The 20,445-nt window shown below is 35.5% G+C and overlaps 1 protein-coding gene across 1 annotated transcript; it reads left to right on the top strand.

Annotated features, from left to right (window-relative positions):
* Window positions 1-204: 204 nt before the first annotated feature.
* Window positions 205-20,246, top strand: LOC142605885 (agamous-like MADS-box protein FUL-L). Its single transcript, XM_075777312.1, has 8 exons — window positions 205-628; window positions 15,161-15,239; window positions 17,972-18,036; window positions 18,506-18,605; window positions 18,747-18,788; window positions 19,259-19,300; window positions 19,430-19,551; window positions 19,989-20,246. The coding sequence occupies exons 1-8, from the start codon at window positions 444-446 to the stop codon at window positions 20,083-20,085; spliced, it is 732 nt and encodes a 243-aa protein (XP_075633427.1). The 5' UTR covers window positions 205-443; the 3' UTR covers window positions 20,086-20,246.
* The last annotated feature ends 199 nt before the right edge of the window (window positions 20,247-20,445 follow it).

The following is a 20,445-nucleotide window of genomic DNA, read 5'->3' as shown; positions in this document are numbered from 1 at the left end:
CAATGGGAGCTCGACAACACAATTGCTTATACTGTCCTGGTTTCCTTACTCCCACCCTGGTTTCCACAATACCATTCCCACTCACTCTCACTACTTGTTTATTATTTCTTTCTCTTTCTCTCTCTGTGTTTGTGTGTGAGACTTTGTTCTCATTCTCTCTTTTCTTTCCCATATATACATAGAGAGCCTTTTGTTTCATATTATATATAACTAAAATTCCTTCCACAAACACAAAAATAGAAAGTTGCAAATATTGCACTAAAAACACTAAATACACACCCAGTTCCCTTCTTCGTTATGCGTTTTTGTTTATCTCCATAAAATGAACTCTCTTTAGGGTTTCTTGAAAAATATTCTTCTGCTTTTGCTTTCTTTCTTTTTTCCATTGGTTGGAAAAAAAAAATTTTGGGGTTGGGAAAAAGAGAAAGTGTACACAAATTGAAATGGGGAGAGGTAGGGTTCAGCTGAAGCGAATCGAGAACAAAATCAGCCGGCAAGTGACGTTTTCGAAGCGCCGGAGTGGGTTGCTGAAGAAAGCTCATGAGATCTCGGTGCTTTGCGACGCCGAGGTTGCTTTGATTGTGTTTTCAACCAAAGGGAAGCTTTTTGAGTATTCCAGTGATTCCAGGTTCTTACTTCTATTCTGTGTTTAATCTTTCATTTTTCTTTTGTTGTTTCTGCTTTTTTTTTAATAAATATTATGTTGGTTATGAAGCATTTTATTAGTCTGGGTTCTTTGCAGAAAAATGAATTTTCTTTTATTTTTCAATCTATTTGGTCAACTGGGTATTCACTATTTTCGTTGTCCTTACTAACTGTTACTGATAGCTTTGCAAATAATATACCTGAAATAACCGAAGCTAGTTAATTTTCCACTTATGTGTCTGTAAATCATGGCCTTCATATTACACCAATATATTTAGTGTATCTTACACTGTTGTTTAGGACAATTGTTAAGTTTTCTTAGATCATACACAAGGTATTTTTTTTTTTTTCCTCTTGTCTCCCAAGTACAAGTAAGGCTGCTGAATAAGGCTATACGAAATAGAAGGTTTTTCTTTATAAAAAAAAAAAATTTAAAAAAATAAATGAGTTTAGTCTCGAGGGGAAGGAAGAAGGGAAAGTGGTTTCTAACCATTGTGCTATCCTTTTTTCTTTTTATTTTTTGATAACCAATGTGCTATCCTTTTGTTTTTTTCTTTTTGATAACCATTGTGCTATCCAATTGTTATGTTTTGACAACCATTGTGCTATCGCTTATGCTATACTAAAAAGAAGTTTGATCTTTGTTAGGGAGCAGTATAATTATTTTTTCCTATATTTCTTCTAGCAGCTACCGGAAACAAAGAAAACTCTAGAGTTCCACTGATTTTGGTTTCTATTTTTGAAAGTGGGACATAGTGTTGGTTGAGTCCAAAGAAAGTTCTTAGTAAATATCCTTTTTCTTTTCGTACAGATACTGTCACACAGTCTCTAAGACACTACATTGCATCTATTGGGTTAGAGATATAGTGGACATCTTTAATACTAATAATAATGCAGTACAAGGAAGAAATTATGAATATAATACAGACACCAGGAGTCCTTGAGCTACGTGTCAATGGGGCGTGGTGTTATTTTTACTCGATTTTGTAACCTAGTATTTGCCATATCCAATGCTGGTGGTGCACCAAGGAGCTAGGAGGTCTCCTCAATGATGGAAAGGGTTGGAAATGAAAAGTTCGTTATTTAAGATCTCCACGAAGATCTTCCACCCACAACCATTTTTAAACCAAACCATGAAAGCAAGGTATAGGTTTAGTGTTACTTATAAAACTTTTTTAGGCTATTTTTCAATTTTTTTCTCATCTTGATTATATATGGTGAATTGCGATGCACAGCAGCATAGTTTGCAATGGGTATAATTGCTCTCATAAAGGGTTCTTAACTGTAGATGTCTTCAGTTAGATTAATGATGGCACAGGATTAGACAATTAAGCTATATATAATGCCACAATTGGTCTCCTTTATTGCTGCTGTACTCTATCAACAGTAATGAATGAGGGGCTGTTAGCACCGTTTTATTAGATCATGATGTAATGGATCTATAGAGTTTCAGTACGTAAGAGAGAAAGCCAACTGATCATATAATTGAAGACTGAAAAAACATAGGTGGCTCAACGCATTATAACTATCGAATTATTAAAAAAAAAAAAACAAGTACGGAAAGTATATAGAATAATAGCAAAGGCTCTTTTTCAAACATTCAAAAAGGTTCTTCAAATTAAATAGGACAAGGACACTTAATGAATAGGAAAAAGCAACAAAACCATATGATTTTCCATAAAACATAAAACCCCTAAAGTTTTGAATGTAACATTAATTTTCTTGTGTTATTGTTTTATGTGTAAACGGTTAAAGATCTGAAAATAAATGGTAAGTTGCTTTATGATGACATTTGTTCATATTTAAAGCAACCGTTTTATGTAAAACGATAGAGGTTTTGTGCTACACTTAAAAATCTCAAGGAGTTTAGTATATACCTAATTCACAGTTTAGGGATAAAATACAACATGAGTATTAAGTGTAATAGTTTAAACCTCAAAGAATGTTCTATATTTTTAGGAGAGATCACCAAGGAGGTTTGTGTGTTTTTCCCTAATAAACAAGAGCCACGGTTAGATTTGAAATGTATGACTAATTTATGCTGCTTGAGTTTGTATAAACTTTTTGTGAAAATTAATTTGTTTCTATATATTGCATCCTTAAAAGTAATGGCAAAGAATTCATTCTACTCTTTTAAAATAAGTCCCAAATGGATGACGTTTTCACTAATCACTAACACAATTATGCAATAACAATACTTGCCTTCAAAAGAAGTTGAACCAAAGAGTACATGGACAGAAGGAAAAGAAGATACCTAGGTAATTATAGTATGAATTCCACAAGGGGTTAGTTATTTCCATCAACTGGGTTCAAGTTGACTTTGGAAGCCATAGCTAACCCCTTGGTTGCTAACTGCACACACCTATATTGAGAATAAGAAGACTGCACATACCTAAGGATTAGTTAATTACTCCAATAGCCTTGAATATATATAGACGAAGCTAACAGAGATATCAAGGCCCAAACCTGTTATAACAAGTCCAGACTCAATGTACAATGACCTACCTATAGTACAATTAAAGTAAATATAATCCTACCTGTGGTAACGTTACTTGTAGTGTAAGTAAAGCAACCTTAGCGTTAATCTAGAGTTTAGTATACTATATATATCCTTTAATAAGCTCATTGTAACACATACTTAAAGACAATAATAATGATTTCACTTAATGGCATTTCGTTGTGGAAATTATCAAGCTGAACCACGTTAATTTTTGTGTTTTCAATTTTTGTGTCTCTTTTCTTGCTCTCATTCTCAGTCCCAATATAAATTCTAACATAATATCAAAGCTATGCCTCAATAATTATAACATGGAATTAGAGCTAGCCTCCACGTTTGGTTCCCCAAAGGTAACTAACTCTATTATGCGCATCACCATAAAAATATGTTTAGCTAATGTCTTCAATATCCCACAATGATATCCTCAAACAATGTCTTCCGACAAGTAGTGTCGCTCTCCATTGGTCTTTTTTGTTGTTGTCCTCAAACCATCATTTGTTGCTAACCACTGATGTTTATCTTGCATATGCCATCTTAAAGCCATTATTCCTCTGCCAATGTCCCCCAGGCCACCTGTGTAGCCATATATACTCCAACTATAGAAGCCATCCTTCAGACATATAAGTCATCATTTGATCTAGGTGCGACCATCGTTTGCCCAAAGTAAGTGCCTTTTGGCCTCCATCCATCACTAATCGTTGTTGTATACTACAGCACTAATTGACTCACTCACTCCACGCTACATTATATCCAATTCATTTTATATTCAATCCGATCCTTCATGGTCATTACTTCCTTCACAACTTCACATTGAAACTTAATGCATCTTCAAGCTTCAAGCTTGAATTTGAAGGGGTGTTAGAGATATTAAGGCCCGAGCCCATTGTAACTTATAGTGTAACTAAAGTAATTCTAATCCTACTTGAAGTACCATTACTTGTAGTGCATGTAAAATAATCTAAGGATTACTTTAAAGTTTAGTCTATTATATAGAGCATTCAATAGACTCATAGTAGAACACAATTTAAGATCATGTAACCACTTAATGGCTTTAAACTATTGACATAAGCTATCAAGCCAAACCATGTTAACTTCTATATGCTTCCCCCCCCCCCCCCCTCTCTCTCTCACTCTCTCTCTCTCTCTCTCTCTCTCTCCCCCAATATATATTTTAATATGGTATCAAAGCTACTTACCGATTTTAATGAAGGGATTGTCCCTCCCCTTTTACCCACTCACCCCACCCAAAAATAGCCTTGCTCATATAAAAACTGAAAATCTGCCTACTTTCTCCGTCCCTCCCTTCCTATAAGAAATGATCTCTCTTTTATTATCTTTAAGATTTCAAAAAATGAGGGAATGAATATACAATAAAAGAATGTGTTGGGGTTTTAGACCCTAGTTAATCTTTATGTGGATTAACCAAGTTGTTCAATTAGTCCAATTATGCCAATTGGCAAGTCACAAACACAAACAATTAAAAGCATATATGGAATGTGAAGTAACGTGTCCATTCAAATGGAGATGGCAATATGGTGATGAAGTAGAAAACCCAAGGAAAACTATTTAAGGGGAAAACCACTACGGGGGAAACCTTCCCCAATGAAGCAATTCCACTATAGTAAGATAAATTTTACCATCTTAGGATTTTTTTTTTCCCCCTCAATACTCTATGACCCATAGAAAACTTCTAGAGAAAACATCTCATTGCACCCAAACGTCTAGATTCTTCAATCATATGGATTGCCACCACAGATGATGCACCCGTGATCATGACCAAAACCTCCAATCGACTTCAAGGACTTCTCAAAAAATTTCTTTATAGCAACAAGTTTGTGGTAGGCATTGTGGCTTTAGCTTTTTCAACTAATCTGCAAATCTACTTGAATAAGGTAAAATTTGAGAGAAACTAGGTTACAAAATCCTAGCCACACAAACAAAGAGTTCTCTTCTCTAAAAAACCTCCTTAGGGATGACTTATAATGTATCTTCTATATCTCAACAAGTACGGCTCAAATTAGGCTTGAAATCGACAAGTTGTTTGGCTTTTTCGTGTTATTGATTTTTGTTAATTTGTGTAGTCTTGACCTATTGAGGTGAATTCGAGGTAGCTCAATCAATAGAGGTTGCTGTCGTGCTTAGAGTCGAGAATACAAAAAGTTTGTTGTTCAAGGTTTAATCAATCAAGATGTTATTGAGGTTGGAGTTTAGCTTGCTGTAAGGCTCATATCAAATATGTATTGACAATTCTGAGATCAAAACGCACTCTATATGTAATTGAGTCTTAGTCTCCAGTGTTTCAAGAAGTACAACAAGTGGCACACAAGTGATATTATTTAAGACACAAGACTGCTCAAGAAACTACTAAAGAAAAGCTGCACCAGTAGGTCTCGATACCTATCAATCTATCGAGAATTAATGAATCTCAATACTAAGCTCGACACCTCTCAATCAATCGATCTTCAAGAAAACTGAATGTTAAGTTCTGTTTTCGGCCTACGATGACTTGAATTTCTATAAATTTGTGCAGTAGGGTTCCAGAGCATATAAAAAACATATTTAACCGTCGTCATCATAATAAGAGGGAGACACATATATCAGGAGTTGCTAAGATGATTGTGCACCTAGGGTTTTGTGCCAAGCTACTTTCGATTCATCCAAATGTGAATTGAAGAACTCTACAAAGTTACAACAATAATATAAAATAAAATAAAAAAGTTGTTATGGAGTTTGTCACGGTTAGGGAGATTCGTGCAAAGGAAAATTCTTCTGCAAGATCATGCCCAATTGGGGAATGTAGCTAAGATTGGTATAGCTCAGTAGGTTATATTGTAGGTAGGTACTTCGAGATAAACCTATAGGGTAAGATTCCTTGTGTTCGTAAATGCTTTTTTTGCTAGTGGATTCTTCGGGAGTGGTAACTTGAAATTCACCCAGTGGAGTTTTGCCTCTGAAGGTTTTCTCCATTGTGATCAAATCGCCGTGTCAAACTTATTTTCCACTACACTTAATTTAGTTTGGTGATTCAATTGTACCTTAATCTGATTTGCCTGTAATTTGACTAATAATCAATTTGGGTAATTGAATTAATTAACTAAAGTCAATCTAAAAGCCAAAAATTGCTATTAAATGGATATGAGCTTGGTATCCCAGTTGGATTCGAGGTCACAAAAACTTATCTTTTCTTGAGAAATTTTTATTTCTTCAACTTGATTTTTAATTACCACTTTAAGACAATGAATATCACAACTCGAAACACAATTTGACATAATTTGTCAACACTAAACCATATAGACCTAAGATAATGGAATGAAAATTAACGAATGAAATATTCTTTTCTCTTTTTGTTACTAAGTTTAGTATTTTATAAAAGTAGTGTGAATCCACAGGGAGTTAATTATTGCCATCAATCGGTTTTAAGGTGACATAAGAAACCATGGCTAACCCATGGCTGACATTCTCCACCATTTATTTTAATAAATATCCCATACCTTGGGAATAAGAAGAATACACATACCTAAGTACTAGTTAATTACTCTAAGAGCCTTGACCACACATAGACAAAGCTAAGTAAGGCCTAAGGGATTCATTGTACTATGATATCTTTATAGTACAACTAAAATAACTATAGCCTACTTTTAGTAACATTACTTGTAGTGCAAGTAAACAACCTTAGGGTTAATCTAGAGTTTAGTTTACTATATATACCCTTCATTAAACTCATTGTAACACAATTCAAGACAGTAAAGATGGTGCTACTCAATTGCTTTTCATTGTGGAATTAGGTTTTCAACTTGAACCATGTTCATTTTTATATGCTTTTCTTTCTCTTCTCACTCTCACTAACAACAACAGCACCTTAGTCCTGAAATTTGGGGTTGGCTAAGAATGCTCAATAGATTAATTAAGGTCAGCCACATATTCTTTTCATCCATTCTACTTTATCTAAAGTCATATTTTATGTTACTTTTTTAATTGCCATGTCCTTTTAAATTACCTCTAATAATGTTTGTTTGTTTGTTTGTTTAGACCCTTTAAACCAGATTGTTTAACCTAATTAATTAACCAAGTTGATTATTAAATTTATTATTCAGATATAGGTTAAACAAGCATATATCATACCATGCATAAAAGCAGAAAAGTAAATAACACCACAATATGATGACTCGAGAAAACCAATGAAACTAATTGTTTCAAGGTAAAAGCCTAAGGAGAATTTGACCTAACTATCCTTAAAGTAAAATAAATCTACTATAAGATAATTGAAATTTTTACAATAAGATTTAACATTAAATCTATTGCTACCTCATGTAGTAACTTATTGACACGACCACATGTAAGCTCCGAATCCACGGGCTCCTTCTCTTCTTAGATTTACACCAACACAAGTAGCCTTGCTTGTGACTTTGAAATCCCACTCAAAGGTTTCTGATCACCTTCAATAATGATCTTGATGCAACAACTATGATCTATCAACACTTGATTGTAGTTCTAGTTTCAGTAGATTCTCGTGAGATCTCACAAAGAGTAACATGCAAGTTTTTCAAAAGTCTTCAAAACATAGTTAGAGTTTCCCTTTTATATGTAGAGAAGTTAAAATGAAACCTTAAACGTTTTCGTGGGCTTAGGCCTATTTAAAAAATTTTGTAGAATTCTATTCCTGCAATTTTCGATCAGTCGAGTCTAATTCTTGATCGGTTGAGCAAGGCAAAACTACACTTCTTTTTTCCGCAGTCAGCTGGACTTGAACCTTAAAACAAATAGATTTAAGCATTGCCTAACACCTAGAATAGACATGTTTTGTTCTCGGTTTGCCAACACAATAAAAATATTATCTAAACATTTACACCTAAATCTTTAGAACCTAACAATGTTATTTTTGGTCTTTTCAATCTTTTTTGATTTCCTCAACTTAGTAAAATTATTATTTCTTACCAGTATATTAATTACTCTCACTCACAATCCAATATAAATTCTAACATTGTATTAGAGGTATGTCAACAATTTTAACACGATACCAGAGCCAGCCTCCTTTTCAGGTTCTTCAAAGGTAACTAAGTCTAACATGACACCATGTATTTGTCTTTCAGCTAATATATTTAGTTTCCCACGATGGTATCCTCAATCGATATCTTTCCACAAACAATGCCACTCTCCACCAGTCTTTGGTGTTGTTGTCCTCTGACCATCATTCAATGCTTACAACCACTATCACCAATGTTTATCTTGCATAGGGCATATTTAAACTTATTTGATCTAGATGCAGCTATCCTTTTGGCTGAACTAATCACCTTTTGGCTTCCATCTATCACTGATCATTGGCGTTTGCAACTGCAACGATTGTGTCATGTGTTCCACTCTACATTATAAGCAGTCCATTCTATATGTATTCAATCTAATCCTCCATCATCATACTTTCTTTCACAATTTCACATTCAAACTCAATGTGTCTTCAAGCTTCCAGCTTGAATTTGAGGGGTGATGTTAGAGATATTAAGGTTCAAGCCCATTGTAACTAGTTCATATTCAATGTATTAGAACCTACTTATAGTGTGAGTGAAGTAATTCTAATCCTATTTGTAGTGCGAGTAAAATAATCTTAAGATTATTTTAGAGTTATTCTACTATGCATACCATTCAATGGGCTCATTGAAACACACAATTCAAGATTGTGTAACCACTGATCAAGACACGTAGCCATCAAGCCGAACCATACTAAGTTCTATTTGCTTTCCTTTTCTTTTGATTTCTCTTTTGTTTCTTTGTCTCACTCTCACAACCCTAATATGAAATCTAATATGGTATCAAGGCTATGTCCTAACCAGCCCCCTACCTGCTTACCACCACCCAAAAAAATTGTCCATATAAAAACTGAAAATTAGCCTACCTTCTTTGTCCCTATAAGAAATGCTCTCTCTCTATGTCTAAGAGTTCATAAATATATAAGAACGGAATGGAAATGAAAAGAATATATGGTGTCCCGATGCGGAGCTACTATTGGTAGAGTTTCCAATCCTAAGCATGGTGCACGTATAATACATACATATATACATACATATATATATATATATATATATATATATATATATATTGGTGTTGGGGGGGGGGAGATTGTGGTTGTTTGATAGTTTATGTAAGAATTTCGACCCTTGGAAAACACAATATGCTTAAATTGATTAGCCAAGTAGTTACTTAGGTTAATTATGCAAGTCTTAGGTTAAAACATAATCAATTATATCATGCATAGTGGAAAATTAAATAACACAATAACATGATGACCCAGGAAAATCAATGAAACAAACTAATTTCAAGGTAAAATAAAAAATAAAAATAAAAAACGGTAAGAACTATCCCAAGAGAACAATCCACTATATCAAATTGAGATTTACAGTCAAGAATACCAATTCGTAGTAAATCTAACACAGTTACCAAATTAGGCTCTAAACTCCTCAGACTTCTTTGATTTGGATCTGCTTTCACATGAACCTTCAGCTCATGTCTTGATCTTCAGTACACTTGATAGCTGAAGGCTTGGCTACAACTTTACTCCACTAATACTAACAACATGAATTTGATCTCCGGTAGGTGCTTGATAGAGTTAGAAGGTACAAAATCTCACAAGTGTAACTCTCAAGACTTTGAAAATATATATTAGGGTTTTCCTTATATACCTAGCAGTGTTGGACTCAAACCTAATTGTTTCGCGAGCTGTTGGGCTTTATCTAAAATTTTGCAAATTCATAGTTCAATCGATCGAGCTTGATAGATTTTAAATTCTTCTTTCTGCAACTTGTACATTCTTAACTTGTATCAACTTGAGCAATGTCTAAAACACTTCAAAGACCCTAAGATCTAATCCTAGACAAGTTTTTGTTCTTGGTTTGCCAACATTCAACATATTTAGAACCTAAACATTAATGACTAAATATTTAGAATCTAACCATTTATAAAAGAAGTTAAGGAAAATAATCAAAATAAATGTATAATTTTGTGGGTGGACAAAGTTCGGCCCAAACCAAACTCGGGCTGAGGCCCACTAACCTTTAGCCCAGTCCACATGTACAAAGTCCTAACTGGGCCATCACATGAGTGACCAAGTTACAACAATAGGATCCGAACAGACCCCACCTATTTCCCGAGGAGTGGAATTAACGTTGATGAGAAATAGTGCCTTGGGGGAAGTCCGCCATCCGAGCACAAGCCTCAATGCTAGGTTCAAATTACTAGGAAATCATTACAACGACAGAGTTAAAAGGACCCACCCACTTGATGTGAGATTAGACATGCTAAAATAATAACCTAAACTTAAAGGGCCACCCAAATCCTACAAATGGCAGGGCCCACACACAGGTGGAATATTCTCATCACTACCAATCCATTAACAAAAGAGTATATAAGGAGAGAAACACGAGTGAACGAGAAAAGGCCACGTGATAGTTGGAAAGAATAGTCCAGCTCAGGATACTTTAAGGGCACCTCGGCCACCTAAAAACCTCCTTGAACAACTAGGATACAACAGATAACCACCTTACAACCACCTCCAATTACCAAATATCAGCCAACACTTCTTGGAACCTTCCATTGTGAGCTATACTTAAAATATCACACAAATTACTTGGAGGTGCAGGCCCAACAGTCACCGCATAGTCGTGGGCCATACCACCACAAATTTTACTTTGTGATGATTGCTTGTTATGAGCCTTCAACCAAAAAAGTTCATTCTGCTACTACTCCTTATAGAAACAATATCTCTGAAATTATATATACATATATATAATAAATTTTAAACTTTATTCAAAATTTAAATTGTTCATTAAATAGTAGAATATATTATTTCATATATAAGCATAAACACAATCATAATAAACATTTAATGCTCGAATATATGATGGTAAATAAAATCATAATCAATATAAAAACCTATTAAAATCTCTACTAGAATTATCAAAATTCATATATAAATAAAAGATAAAAGAGAGAAAAATTATACCATTATGTTTAACTTTCTTTTCTCAAAAATAAAAATGTTAAACTTTCCCATATATTGCACAAATTATCAACTAACATATTCTAGTTGAATGACTGCAAACTACTCTTCCGTAAGTAGGGCTTTAAATATGCAAAAGTAATTAATAGACCATGATGTGAAGCTCTATTTTCAGCAAGCATATAAATGATTTCATTTGAGTTTTGGCAATTAGGACTTGTGGCTCAACAAGGTGTGTAATCGGCAATCCTACTCAATCCTTAAGAAGTTCAATTTTTTTTTTTTTTTTTGATAAGTAATAAAGATAATTTCATTGATATAAAAAAAAAAGAGTCTCCCAAGTACACAGGGAGTATACGAGGGAGAACAAATCAAAGACGAACATTACAAAAGTCAAGAAAATCCAAAATAGAAAGAAAATGATGGCTTCTTCACACGAAGAACCAATCAAGTAAGGTTCGGAAAAAAAGAGACTTAAGGTCAGGCATGGAACTCTCGATGTCTTCAAAACATCTATTATTTCTCTCCTTCCAAATACACCACAACAAGCAATGAGGAACGGCCTTCCAGATATCTTCATTACGATGGCGACCAAAACGACCTTGCCAACAAGCCAAAAGCCCAACAACAGACCTTGGCATAACCCAGCAAACTCCGAATAAACCGAAGACCATATCCCACAACTCCATGGCAACCGGGCAATGAAGGAAAAGATGGTCAACACTTTCACAATTGCACTTGCACATATAACACCAATCCAGAATGCAAACTTTTCTTTTTCTTAAGTTGTCAACAGTCAGACATTTTCCCAAAGCTGCGGTCCAAACAAGGAAAGCAACTCTAGAGGGAATCTTCTGCTTCCAAATACTTTTCCAAGGGAAAATTTGCTCCTTATGGCCAACTAGAAGATGGTAGTAAGTACTAACCGTGAACCCCTTACTCTTACAGGGCAGCCAACAACTCTTGTCCTCCCCATTCCCCCTTACAGGAGTGCTATAAATGGAATTGATGAAGCTCTTGAAAGCTTCCAATTCACGATTATGCATCTCCCTACAAAACTGAAGCTCCCAATGGAGGACACCATTGGTGAACCTCATAAGATCCGCCACAGTTGCCTCTTTTCTACGACAAATCCTATATAATTCCGGATAGCGAACGGCAAGAGAAGAAGATCTACACCAATGATCTAGCCAGAACAGCACCTTTGAACCATCTCCAATATCAAACATAATAAAACGAGAAAAAGAGAGCCACCCCCGTCTAATATTTTTCCATAAACTGACACCATAAGGACCAGAGAAAGAGCTAGAACACCAACCACCCCAATCACAACCATACTTCACCTCAATCACTTGACGCCAAAGAGCATCCCTTTCTTGCCCAAATCTCCATAACCACTTCCCTAGTAAGGCAACATTGAAGGTTCTCAGGTTCCTAATCCCCAACCCACCTGAAGAGAGAGGAGTACACACTGAAGACCAATCAACCAAGCATATACTCCTCGCAAGCTCCTCCCTCCCACCTAATCTCGCCGGCAACAGCAGAAACAGGTAGCGATGAGCCTGTCGCTGTGCCTTCGCCTTCGCACATGGAACCCACGAGCACCGAGAAGTTTCTCTCAGTGCCCGACAACTTCGAAGCCTCCGTGACTGAGTCTAGCTGTTCCGATGCTTCGGTGGATGGGTCCCTATGCTCCGATAATGAAGTGGCCTTGCATCGTGACATACAACGGATCATCCATGAGCACACAAACAACACCATCAGGAAATGGGGAAATTCTAAGCAGTGGGTTCTCGAATTACGCGACGGGAAGAGAATGGCAATCCCGATTCATATTTCTTTGCCACCGGAAGCTGCGGTTGTTGGAGTAGATGAGTTGAACCAGCTGGCGTTGGTTCCAGAGGAGTCATCGGAACTTAGTGAGTTAAATTTAGAACTGGATAAAGGGGTTGAGGTTAGCGTGGAGGATTGGGTATCAGATATTTGTTCTGAGGATACTTCCCAGTTTTCTAATTTACCGCCTCCTCTAAATGTCGAACCTCTGGCCTTCTCCTTACCTATGGGTGTCAGGGATATTCCTGAAGAGTTAGCAACTTTGGTTGTGGAAAGTTTGCTGGGAAAGGACAAGTACTCAGAATGGTTTCAGGATAAATTCAATGGCTTTGATGATTTTCTTGGGACATCTCTCAAAGGTTTGGAAGAGCCAGCTACCAAATTCCTATTGGCTGTTGAAGCTGAGTTACAGCAAAGGGATATTAAGGAAAAATTTGACAAAGCCTTGAAGAGCTCAGGGAGGAAAGGGATAAGGGAATTGAGGGGTTTGTTTAGCTCTGTCAATTATGGTCCAGACTCTTATAGGCGCAGCCTTTTATTAGATTATGATGTCCATCTTAATCTAGAGTAACAAAAATATTAAGTATCTTAGGGCTTTTGGAATTTAGGATTTTGTTTCAAGGTACCGTGGGAGAAGAGGAACCTTAAAAGATAGACAGACAAGTAAGCAGTGAATTGTTAACTAGCATAAACTATAGACATGCATGATGCATTGATGCATCATACAAAATTACAAATCAATCAAGAAATTGAAAAAACCAGTGAACATGTTCATCTATTCAAGAACATTGCATTTGAACCATGTTTAAGTTCCCTAATAACATTATTGGATTTGAACTTTAGTACACAAATTCCATGTGATTCACGCTTTGTTCTCTTCTTTTTTTTCTTTTTTTTTCTTTTCTCTTCGCTCCTCACTACTTGAATTGCCCTCGTTTAGACTTTCCATCATTTTTTTTCTTTTGATACTTGCATCTTGGTTATATTGGCTCTCCTTGTGTTCTACGTGTTCTTTATAGCCCTGCACTAGCTGGCTTCTTGTCTTCACTTAGGCTTAGTCAAGTTGAAGGGGGTGAAAAAAGCCTGCTCTTTAGGCTCCAAAATAAGCAAATACTGTGTTACAAACAAGAAATTAGGAAGAAAGTGTAGGGCAGCCGTACCTTCAAAATTCAAACTCAAAACAATATACCAAATTTTAATGCCTAATGTTGCTTGGTATGAAAACCTTTTTTTTTCTTTAATAATTCCATTGTTACAAAAGGGAGAGAAGATTTTAACCTTGGATATCTCAATTAGAAATACTAAAATGCACCAATTAAATTATAAAGCTCATGAAAAAAAATTAAATTAATACATATATATTTACTTAAACTTCAAGACATTCATTTTGGAATCATCCAAATGGAATCTCAGTAAAGTAACAAAAAACTACTAAAAACATGCCTCAAAAAGAAGGATGTGTTAGAAGAGAATAAGATAAACAAGAACAATAAGACTCAACTAATCTACGAGTTGTCAAGTCATGCGGTCAAGAAGAAGAGAATATAATAATAATAATAATAAAAATGCTGAAGCAACTCTATATATTTCATCTTAAATTATTATTAAATGATAATAAGTTATTTTCTTAGCCTCATGCTTTTATTATTCTGATCTTAATCCTTGTCTCTTTTTTTTAAGAGAAATCTTAATCCTTGTCTTAGTTGTCAATAAGAAACACAACTAATTATATACATGAATCCTGCCCGAATAAGCAAAAAACAAAACCAAATTCAAAAAAGGAAATGTAATCTATAATAGAATAGCAAATCCTAGCAAACAATAAACATTATCTTTCAATTAGGTTGGCTATTCTAACCCGGCTAGCTTTCTATTTGATGGTCTTTATAGTCCTTTTATTCAGGCCTCCACCAATATCAATACTATTTGAGCTATAAAGGCTACTTTCTTCTCAAGTTACAATCTTTCCCAAGGATTATTTTTCTTAAGACCTTTTTTCCTTTGTTGTGGAGGTAGAGGTGTGGGGAGTTAGTATGCTTTTATGAGAACACTTTCCTCAACCTTTCTACTTGTGGCAGTTTTATTAAATTTACGTATCTTTATATAAATTTAGTCTTATGCATTCTGTTCATTTTAACAGACTCTACATGCTTAAAGGCTTCATGATGTTTAAACTTAGACATATCCTTTTGTGACAGCATGGAGACTATTCTTGAACGATATGAAAGATATTCATTTGCAGAACGACAGCTTGTCGCCACAGATTCTGAATCCCAGGTACCAACTGATTATGCTAAATGTCACCTTAACATGACCTATCTTGTGTTCCATGCATCCTCTCTATGAATATTTACAAAGATGCACCCTACTACCTAAATCATTTCGTCTCGACCCATCGAGGATTGCTACTATATGCAAGTAAAAGGGAGAGAAAACAACACACAGAATTTACCTAGGTCGGTAATGTTTCAATATTTTAAAAAGAATAAGATTTATAACGTATATATACTTCCCCAGTTAAAACCCTAATTTGAATTATTAAAATTTCCAAGATATCCTCATTGAATTGCCTAGGACTTTGCTCCCCATACCCTAACCTATTATTGGTCCCAAGCATAACATACTTATTAAGTTGTAGGGGCCCTCAAGAGCTCACTCCGTGCCACTACATTGGTTTACACTCCTCCCATAAAGGCGTAGTATACAAGGTCAATGTTACTCTCTTTTATTTCTTCTCTTTTTGGAAAAATAATTAGAACATGCTGTTAATTTCGCAGTTCGAATTATTTCCTCCTTTAACCTCCAAGCACTTTGTACATAAGGAAGTGTCAATTCAATTACAAAGGCCCTTAACACATCAGTACATTACTTTCTCATTTAGAATATAAGTCACCATCTCTAATGCTCTCCACCTTAGACAATTATTCAGTCATTTAGGAACTATCAAATTCTTACGTCTCCACCTTTGAACCAATAGGCGGGGAAGTTTCTCCTTTTGATATAAAGAAGCACTAACCAAGTCCAAGAAATGCTTGAACTTGGCCATGGGAACAGACTTTGACAACATATTAGTTGCCTTCTCAAAAGCGTGAATTTTTTTTCCCAAGCGCCATGTCACTTCACCTATCTCTATTACAATCAATCGATTTTTCTTGTGAAACCTCACACCAATATGCTATATTCTGGCATGGTGCTTTGCCAACTAAATCGCATTCTAACTGTCACCATACATCTATACTCTACCTTGCTCTATTTTAAACTCTGACTTAGCCTCTTCAACCACATTGCTTGTTTAGTATCTTCAACCATATACAATGTATTCAACTTTTGTAGTAAACATTGCTATCAAGGGTTGTAACATGGATATCCAACAAATAGGTGCACTTGCTAGTGAGAAAACATCGTCTGTAATGGACCTTCTATCATCCAAATCACCTTCATATTCTGAATCTACAAATCCCACAAATGATGCACAATCTTGTTACCTTGCAAGCATAATTTCATAATTTGTTGTACGCTTAAGTACCTGAAATCCACATGACTACTTTCCAGTTCCCTTTTCTTGGGTTTGTCTTGTACTTGTTAACCATGCTGACTATGTGAGCCAAATCAAGCATGGTACAAACCATTGCTACACCAAAATCCTACTATACTAGCATATGGAACCTGTTATATATCTTCAATTTCTTCTTCTAATTTTGGGTATTGACTAACCAAGAACCTGAAATTCGTCACCAATGGTATACTTTATCGGTTGGCATTCTCCATACCAAACTTTTCTAACACCTTCTTGACAGATTTTTTTAGACACCTATAATTTTTTTTTTTTTGAATACTAAATTTTTTTAACACACACAGAAAGATGGGAGAAAGTCTTAAAGAAACTTAATGACTTATCATCCATAATTTTTGACATCCTTGTCCCTATGAATCTGCATACCCATAATCTTCCTAGTAGTTTCCAAATCTTTCATATCAAAATCTTTGCATAACAAATATTTAAGTACGTCAACCTCACACGCTCTTTACAACAGTCAGTATATCATCCACATCAAGAATAGAAAAATATGAGAACCATCTGCAAGAGCTATAAGATAGACAAAACAATCATACTCACAGTGCTTGTAGCCAATTTGAATCCTATGGGAGTCACTACAGACAAGGTGCATCATCTTAGGTTAGATTCTTTTCTAACTTAATCTCATTTTCCTGTAGCAGGACATTGATCTCTTGTTTTTGCTTCCTTCTTACTCCTTTAGTTGCAATTTTGAGACTAATAGGAGCACATTCACATGAATAAGAAAATAAAACATCCACATAAGACAACAATAGTTAATGTGGTTCAGCCAACTCTACTTTTACATCACAGGCAACACCAACCGAAATCCATTATTAATGATATGTAGTACAACCATTCTCAATCAAACCTTACAAACCAAACTCACGTACTCACACAAACATAAACAATATCTCTAACACAAATTAACTCATAAACTTTACACATACAAACTCACAATTTTATAACCCCAATACCCAATAACTATCACACAAAAAAATAGAAAAACACTCAAACCACTCTTAAAGAGACCTACTTTATGATCTTCTAAGAGTCTTCTCCTCTCCCCATGCGGAAGGCCCTTTAGGCCAAAGCCACCAAAATCTTTACAACAATACCTATTTATAAGGTTTCAATTCTATTCTTTGATGTATTAGGAATGCTCAACTCCTTGATCCATCATCACAATGAAATCACAGAAATATTATGTGTTAGCTTCGCATGGTCTTTTTCTTCTTCTTCTTTTTTTTTTTTTAGTGAGTAATTTTCTGCTTATTGAATTAAATCTAGGATCACTCTGTATTGGTTATGAAATGCACTTAACCACTTTGAATCCTGTGGGCTGGCTCTGTGATCCTCCAAATGAAAATGATCTATTCGTATAATGCTTATTAAAAGCATTTGATGTAAAAGAATACTGTTAAATCTTAACCTTTTTATAAATGCTGTCTAGGGAGGCTGGTGTATGGAATTCCCTAAGCTTACCGCTAGAGTGGAAGTCTTACAAAGGAACATCAGGTAATGTGACTTGAGTTGTCATGTCATTTTGAACGGTAATGCCTTTGTATGGGAATTTAAAGAATTAGAATGTACAGGGGAAAAAAAGGCAGAAAAGTGATGATATCTTGTCCAATAGATTTTATTCAAGGAGAACTGCTTTCAAGATTTTCAAGACTTTCACACGACTGAGCTGTTAAGTAGGGTTCACCAAAGTTGAAGAAAAAAAATTATATTGTGCATCGGGTATATGTCCACCAATCTTTCACACAAGCATGGAACTCAGTCTCACCCCTATGTGAGAGGGCGGTTACATATACCCTTTATATTAGATATTGGGCTTGAATCCTGAAAATACAATTAAGTGTATGGCACAAAACATTGCTAAATTAATGTAACTACATGCTTCTTGATTGGATGAAGGCATTATTGGCCAACTTTCAGCAGGATGATGATAAGTCTCAGATATATTTTACACTGATTAATGTAGGAACTTCATGGGAGAAGATCTCGATCCCTTGAGTTTCAGAGAGCTTCAAAATTTGGAACAACAGATTGATGCAGGTCTGAAGCGCATACGAACAAGAAAGGTAATTAACTTGGTGCTTCCTAATTAAGTTTTCATGCCATTTTTTTCAAGACACACATGCACATGAGTAAACACATTTGAATTTCACTTTCTACTATCATATGAATCCAAATTAATGTATGAATCACTTTGACGTGTGCAGAACCAACTTATGCATGAATCTGTTATGGAGCTGCAAAAGAAGGTAAAGATGGTTATGCATATCTGACCTGTTTTTAGAGTGAAATTTTATCTAAGGTTATTCAGCTTAAAAACTTCTAAAAGACAAGGACAGAAAATGATAATTAAAGAAGACTAGTATTTTACCTCCATACTGGGATAAACCAGAAAGTGGCACTTTTGAAAGTCCAGAAAGTAAAATATGGCAAGAATTTGCCTGTCTAATCATCAAATGGTAACCTTTACTGCACCTTCTTAAGCCCCCAAGGTTGCACCCAACAGGTTTAGAGACTATATTACCATGTGAGGGATTGCACGTTTAGTTAACATCCTAAATAAAATTTGGGCAATGAGTTCTAATATAATAGAATCCGTATCCAAACGGATACAAAGAGCAACCATATGCTTCAGACTGTACTAGATGTAAACTATGTACTGAAAAACCATATACTTGTGACGGTTCAAGATGTTAACTAACATTGTGGCTTGTGACAGGAAAAATCTTTGCAGGAACAAAACAGTGTGCTAGCAAAAAAGGTAAAATCTACTCCATATATTTGCCAAAGAATGGTATTCCATAGTAGGGACTTGGGAAGTCACTTCCATTTTCCATTGGGCCATTACAAAAATTATCTGATGTTTACAAACAATTTCTATGACAAATAGCTCAAAGAAAATGAGAAGAACATTCCTGAGCAAGCACACCAAGAGCAACCAAGCCTAGGCCTGCTATCCCTACCGCAGCAGCCAATGCCATCAACGCTGTCACTTCCTTCTCTAACTATCGGGTATACACCCTCTCTCTCTCTCTCTCTCTCTCTCTCTCTCTCTCTCTCTTAAAGGCACATGATTGGGAAGAAGGAACATGCGTGTTAAATTGAATGACATATGCAAGTTTTAATAGACTGCATTGAAAATACAATTAATGAGAAAAGCAGCCTTGATCTCCAGGACGATGGTTTCTTGGTCAGTATTGACAAGGTATTGATGACACTAGTGGTGATCTTACTGACATTAGATTTATAGGTTTGGGTTGAAAATTAGCAGTAGCATATATAGCCAGATCTCTAGCATCAGTTTAATGGGTCTAATCTCTGATTATGCATGAAAACTGCCAAGAAAAAAGAGTACATCGAAGTCCCATCCTAGTGGCTCTCTCTGATTGTTCAAGAACACCTGAACTAACATAGTTTTTTTTTTTTTATCTTCAAAATAAATTATGCAGAGGGGCTTTCCAGGAAAGAGCAGTAGATGAAGATGCTGGAGTTCAGACTCGGCCTACACTCATGCCACCTTGGATGCTTCGTCATGTGAATGGATAGAGAGCTCTCCCTAGCCACCCAAATGCGTTTTGGCGGTGGAAGATATGACATCAAAGTTCTCTATGATCACAAAATTTCTGTACCACATGACTGTATTTTGAAAATTGAACTATCCCAACACTGCAACTTCTAGCGTCAATAATAATTTTATAAGGTCTAAACTTCACGTTGCATGTGACTGTGGCTTGCTTGCGTGCACAAGCGCATTAAAGAAGCCATGGATTGAGCGAAGAGTCCAACAGTCCTAGAAGGGCCGGGCCCTATACACCTGGTCATTTACGAAAAAGTTATCCCAAACAAACAATAGAGCGGATATGAAAGTTACCCCAAATGAACAAGCTCAAGTAGAGCTGATCTCTC

The sequence above is a fragment of the Castanea sativa genome, chromosome 1, assembly GCF_040712315.1.
Source record: "Castanea sativa cultivar Marrone di Chiusa Pesio chromosome 1, ASM4071231v1".
NCBI lineage: Eukaryota > Viridiplantae > Streptophyta > Magnoliopsida > Fagales > Fagaceae > Castanea > Castanea sativa.
This window is presented reverse-complemented; position numbering and strand designations above follow the sequence as displayed.

Excerpts from the sequence above, each read along its gene's own strand:
- LOC142605885 (XM_075777312.1), top strand. The coding sequence starts at position 444 with ATGGGGAGAGGTAGGGTTCAGCTGAAGCGAATCGAGAACAAAATCAGC. Across the intron at positions 18,606-18,746 it reads AGCGCATACGAACAAGAAAG|AACCAACTTATGCATGAATC; the intron begins GTAATTAACTTG and ends TGACGTGTGCAG. Across the intron at positions 18,789-19,258 it reads TTATGGAGCTGCAAAAGAAG|GAAAAATCTTTGCAGGAACA; the intron begins GTAAAGATGGTT and ends GGCTTGTGACAG.